The 6,416-nt window shown below is 37.5% G+C and overlaps 1 protein-coding gene across 1 annotated transcript; it reads right to left on the bottom strand.

Annotated features, from left to right (window-relative positions):
* Positions 1-362: 362 nt before the first annotated feature.
* On the bottom strand, positions 363-5,210 carry LOC131971628 (uncharacterized). Its single transcript, XM_059333158.1, has 3 exons — positions 4,707-5,210; positions 2,543-2,866; positions 363-2,226 (listed from the first exon to the last, which is right to left on the bottom strand). Exons 1-3 carry the CDS (start codon positions 5,208-5,210, stop codon positions 1,165-1,167), a joined length of 1,890 nt encoding a protein of 629 aa, XP_059189141.1. The 3' UTR covers positions 363-1,164.
* Between the last annotated feature and the right edge of the window lie 1,206 nt (positions 5,211-6,416).

The raw sequence follows: 6,416 nt of genomic DNA, 5'->3' as shown, positions 1-6,416 counted from the left end.
ACATGTGATCAGACAATTCTTCTGCAGTCGACCATACTTAATTCACCAAACATTCTCAGTTAAGTTGTAATGTCTTCCCTGGAATTCTGTAGACACTATATTTGGAACTTTGGATTATTTCTCCTTGGAAAAAGGAATTATCTGTCACAAGATGCTTACAAAAAATAATGTTATAAATTGTCAATTGTCATCAATTAACTTAGTACAAAGTGCAGTAAAGACAAAAAACCTAAATTAAATCCATATTAGGTGTGTCCACCTTTTGCCTTAAAAAGAACACCCATTCTCTTTGGTACACCTGTGCAGTTTTTCAAGGTACTTGGCAGATAAGTTGTGCCTATCATGGATAACTTTTAGCAGTTATTATGTGGATTTAGGCTGTCTCAGTTGCTTCTGTCTCTTCAGGTAATCCCAGACTGATTCAACGAAGCACAGAATTGTACATTTTAGAAATGACAGAGTATTAGGCCTTCTCATTAATTTGTGCTCAAAGTAGACAAGTTGTCATAGAACAGGAAATGAACAAAACCACAACAAAGAAAAACAACAACGCATGACATGGAAGAAGAATTGAACATTTACTGAACAATATTGTGCTCTTGGCAGTAACTGTCAGTATCTTGACCATATGAGGCTTCAACAAAAACAGCCATGAGTAGTCATTTGAAATGGTACTTGTGCATCTATGTGCATCGAACAGGTATTATTTTCTTGAATGCTGCCATCAACTTCTTTCTGAATAACAATTACATAAAACATGCACATGATAATGTGAAAATGGTACATGCCTGAAAAAAAAGATTTTCATCTATTAAAGCAGACCTTTCTGACTAAATCATTAAACTTAAACTGTCTTTTAGACTTAAGCAAAATTTCAAACTCAGTGTGCTGACACATTACAGCCAAATAATTTACAATTAGAAAATAACAAAACCAAAAAATGCAGTGTAATGCAGCAATCTCAATAACTCAACTGATTTCATCTCCTCTACTTACAATCTCCTCACAGTACATTCAATTCTTAGTTGTAATACATGAATGTTGTAATACATGAATGAACAAATAAAGTATTTTAAATGTAAATAAATGTAAATCTGTTTGTTTCAGACAAATGCCATAACAATCTCAGTGGAAAAGGGAAATGTGTAAAATTATTTACATTCACTACACAATATCCATTGTAAAGCAGTCTCCAGACAGGACATTATCAAACTCTTTACGAAACTCGGGGTATGAGCTGTAGGTGCATGGTAACTCAAGAACTGCTCCACATGTGTGTGCTACAGGCCTGCGACTTAAACCATACAGTCTATTAAAAGTTACTTCAATTGTGTCTTTGCACAACACAGTGGATCCTGTGCAGAAGCGCAAGAAGATCTCCAGTTTTCTTTGGTCGATGCTTCTCACATACCGTAGCAGGTGGTTAAGAGCTATCTGCTCTTGTGGATTTAGGCTTTCAGTTGATGGCTTTATCATCTGGGCAACTTTCCTGTTAGTTGGCCTCTTAGATTCGTAAAGCTCCATTAGGCTGTCTTTGGTCATGACTGTTGACACAGCATTGTGAATAATGGAGTGGAAACAATCAATTATGAACTTTGGCTCTTGAAGAAGAGCTTTGTGTGCCATTGTCAAAATGGCACCACGTAAGTTGTCTTTGGAGGGCAGGCAGTGTGAGCCCATTCTTGAGAAGACATCGAGTAAGTCCTCCTCAACAGTTTCATCCATGTTGCCCTGTAGTGCTTTTTCAAGTGATGCACGCTCATTCTCTGAAAGAAATCTGGCAAATGACATAATCAAGAGGTCTTCATCCACTGAACTAACTCCTTGACAACAAGCAAGAACAAAAGCTGGTGACAGTCGGATTGGTATGATTTTGTGGTCCAGGTATCCTTTCAACCACACTCTTCCAAGAGCTTGCCATTTCTTCTCCGAATAGTCTGGTCGAAGTCTGGGTACTCGGTCATCTTCACCCTCACACTGTTCCAAGAACTGTTCCCAGAACGCGGAGTATGCCTCTCTTGACACACCATCACTATCCACAGCTTTCTCATTTGTAAACTCAATTTTTAGATTAGCATTGAGTACTTTTGGTTCCATGAAGACATTAAGAACATCATCAACTATGTTTACTCGTCTTAATTTCACAAGGAGGAGTTCTTTTTCAAATGGGTCTGGTGATGGTGGAAGACTGCTTGATGATACAGGACCATCATTCAGTGTTGAGTGCTGCAAGATTAAAAATAAAAGATAATTAGGTGTGATTATTAAATGGATTAATCACTTAGTAAACAGTAAATGAATCAACAACTTTGACAATCAATATATCAATTAGCATGCAAAAATAGTGATTATGCTGTGGTTCTAGATTTGCTGCTTTTTATATTTTAGCATGTGGTGAGAGAAATTGGGATGACAATTTGTCACTGTTTTTGTACCTTTTATAGACAGACTAAATGAATAGGAAAACTTCTTTATATGAATCAATAAAGAAAGTAATAATAGTGTTTTTGCAGCACTGATAGAACTTAGTTCTACACTATACCTGAATACTGTTCAAGTCATGTGGATTCCAGGGAAGGGTGGAGTCTTGATTATCACCATCACCCCCGATAACAGGTCCAAAGTTTACTTCAAAGTCCTCAAGAGATTCTTTGATGGCAAGGGCAAGAGGGGAATCTGACTCGTCCCTTAACAACTGGTCTGCATCTTGATTTGACACAGGCATTAAACAGTCATCTTCAGATCCATGCCTGCTTGTTGATTGCAAAGTATGACTGCCAACATCCTCCGAAGATGGGGAATGCAGGACCTCTGTGTTACTCATGTCAGGAGTTGCTGGTCTTGATTGGCTGATTGGTTCTCCTCTCTGTTGATAATAAATGAAAAAACAAAAACAAAACGAACACAAAATTATTACCTTATCTTTGTTTTTGCATCATCTGATCCAAGCCTTCATGTGTACTATCACATTCATGCGATTAAAACACAGAATTTTTTTGTATTGTATATGCATATAGTTAATGTAGCATTGAATTCAAAACCTTTTTCCCACATCCATCATCTTAGCTGCAGTTAAAATATAAAATAGATTGGTTGTTTTGTTTTGCAACAATCATTGTCTCTTAAACCCAAGCTGTGTGTCCTCATAGACTTCACCTGTGATTTATTCTAAACATAGCTGCTGTGTCATGCAGATGTAACCTGTTAGAAAGTGCCAGTTCATCTCCTCCTCTCCACTAGGAGGAGGCACCCAGTGGTGGCTCAGGGTTGTGGTACCTCCCACCTTATAAATAGAGGTCAGAAGATCACTTCCTCCTCTTTGTCCCCAGACAATAGTGTTGTCAGGTGTTTGCCATGTGTCTTTTGACTTGAACTCCAATGTAAGTAGTTTCTTAGTAGAATTATGGTGTGTGTCTGACATTAAGGTTAATTGATAATTTGTTATGTTTGATCTGATTTGTTTATTAATAGTAAGAATTTTGAGTTTGGTTAATCATTATTGTGATATTGTTGTTTATCTAATTCAGACACATTTAATATAATTTAAAGAATGGATGTATGAATTGTTTGGCAAAATATTGTAATTTGTTCTCTTTTGTTTAGAACCATGGCAATCATCCTACAAGCATCCCCTTTTCCCTATTTATCCACAAAAGATAAATAAAGCAAATTAAACTAAAGCAACCCTGATTCCTGGTGGTTTGTGGCTCCAGTCAGAACTTTTAATATCCTACATAACCTAAATGTCACTACAGGAAACTGTACTTTTGATTAATCAGCTCTTGTTTGAAAAAGGATTGTTTGAACATTTTGGCAGAAATTAATCTCCATAAAACACAAGTTCGATGCTGTATATCACAGACTGGGTCCATAAAAATGCAATACTGGGGCTTACTTTTTCATGGTTTTCCTGCATTGAGCCACTGGATGCTGGATCTAATTCAGAGGAGCTCTATGGATGATCCACTTGATGATCAGTTCCAGCCATCCAGTGATGACATCTCCTGGTTTTGTTCCTCAAGGATCGTCTCTGCATAGTCCTAGTCTATAAAGAAGTCAGCAGATCAGCAAGTTATATGCTTATACAGGAAAGGAAGTGATTAATTCTACTTATTGAATTGTGTGAGGAGAAAGACAGATAAACCACATATGCTATCATATGGCAGTAAGATCAACATTTTTGGGTCATATCCAGAAAGAATGAGCTGTGCCTGCTAATTGCACCAAAATTGTGCAGCATTTGCACCCACAATCTGCCACTATCAAGCTCTCCACAGCAGACTTTCATGTATTTGTACTTTTATAGTATTTTACATCTATAACATAATCTACTGAGATTTCCCTCAAAATACGTATGTATGTGACTCGGGCAATTTTGATACATGTTAGATTAATGTCTTAGTCTTAGAATTGTTTGTTACAATTGTTGTTGAGGTGTCAATGACACCTGTATGGATTTCACAAAAACATCTGTATATTCTGTTTGTTGCCCACAACTGGCTGCAGAATAACAAGGTATCTGATACCTGCATCTCCAAACTGAGAAAGAGGCTGATGTGTGCCTTTATGCACGGTACTGAGGTAGCTTCATTACCCGACAGGATTTGGATAAACCAGACCTTATGGATAAATTCTGAGCCTCACATCTGTTATTTATTCAGTATCTACAGTAGGCTATTGATATCATGTGGCAGAAGATAAATTACCTTAACTGGCCTCTCATCTGTGTGCTCAAAGTCCGATGATGTATCAGAGAGAAGCATTACGTCTTTAGCCTTGGAGGTTGTGTAGACGCGCAGCATTCGTAGTTTAGTCTGCTCGTACAGCTGGCCCACTGTGACTTCAGGGGATACTGCACTGTGACTGTAATCACGAATAGAAAACTCGAAGTCTTCCATCGGCCCTTTGGATGAATGTCCATTTGGAAAAAACAAGGATTTGCCCGTCTTCAGCAGTTCACGCATAGTTACTGATTTCTCGACTGACAGGTGCCGTGTTCCACCTCCATTTCTTGTCCTGATTTGGTGATGAGTGCCGCTCTCAAAGTGGAGCCATCCCATTTCAACCCGCCGGTTAACTTTGGCTGCATTTTTATTGCCCAAACCGGAGCCTTCTGCGTCTCTGTTGGCAGGAGTGTTTCGCTGTTCCCCTAGCCTGTCTCTTAATTTCTGCATAAGAGCGGACTTCACTGTATTTACTCCTCCTGACATTTCGTTTGTCACAGTTCTTTGACGACAAAATGCTCCGAGTGCAAGTCGGTCCCCATATCTTACGATATACTGTCCTAACTCCTCATCTGTCATAACTCCTATGACGTTGATATCGATCTGTAAGAAGCAAGGCAAACGTCAAAAAACATTTGAAAAATTACATTAACACACCAGGTAGAGAAACCAGCAACATTAGGCTATACATGTCTATTGCTTCCTTTATCCGAATAAAGTTAACATTTATCTTCACCTTATCATCTTTGAGTTTGTCGATGACACTATCTATTATGTATATATAATATATAGGTATATTTCGCGTTAGGCGGAAAGAGAATAAATCAACTTCTGCTGCCATTCTTTGAGCAGTTTAAGCGCAGGAGGCACAACTACCCTTAATCACGCTACCTTCTGTTTCTTGTGCTCACGAGATAGTATCTCGTGCTCACGAGATACCAAAGTTTTTTATTTTATTTTCCCCATGTCCCTTTAGGGGCTCCGTAGGCTGCAGCCAGGGGCTTCTCTTAATATGTGACCTGCTCCATCAATGTGAGTCACATTGACCCCGAAACACATTTTGAGATTTTGATGTGTATGTAAAGAGGAGACTCTTAGCTTCATGTCAATACCAAAATTATGTTTCTACGCCAAATATTCCATGATATGATCATCCAAAATTCGACTGTTATCAAAAGTTAGTTTTGAGAAAAATGGCTTTAAAGAAAATGGTACAGATTCCTCCATGTTTCACATTAAAACACATTTATTAAGACTAGACTCCAAATGAACACAATATTTTTGGGTCAAAGGTGATACCCCACATCTGTATGTGTAGTCTACTCATACTGTCACACATACACGTGCACGTGACCTCGTGCACGAGCACATACACAACACAGTACAGGCCTAGAAGCCCATGTAGACAAGTATCCAAAACATATGGAATACAATAATGATAAAATATGAACAAATATACTGTACATATGACGTAATACAGAATATGATGGGTATTTAAATATAATAGTAATTAAAAAATATCAATATCAAGAATATTTATAAAATATTAAATATCGAGCCACGTGCACACATGTACTTACACTTACTTACAAGTGCATATCCATATAATTAAAAATATATATACAGACAATGACCCTTTTAATATAATAATACAGAATATATTTTATATTATTTCATATTTATTTATTATTA

This window comes from Centropristis striata, chromosome 1 (assembly GCF_030273125.1).
Source record: "Centropristis striata isolate RG_2023a ecotype Rhode Island chromosome 1, C.striata_1.0, whole genome shotgun sequence".
Lineage (NCBI taxonomy): Eukaryota > Metazoa > Chordata > Actinopteri > Perciformes > Serranidae > Centropristis > Centropristis striata.
The sequence above is the reverse complement of the archived record's forward strand: the minus strand, read 5'-3'. Positions and strand labels throughout refer to the sequence as shown.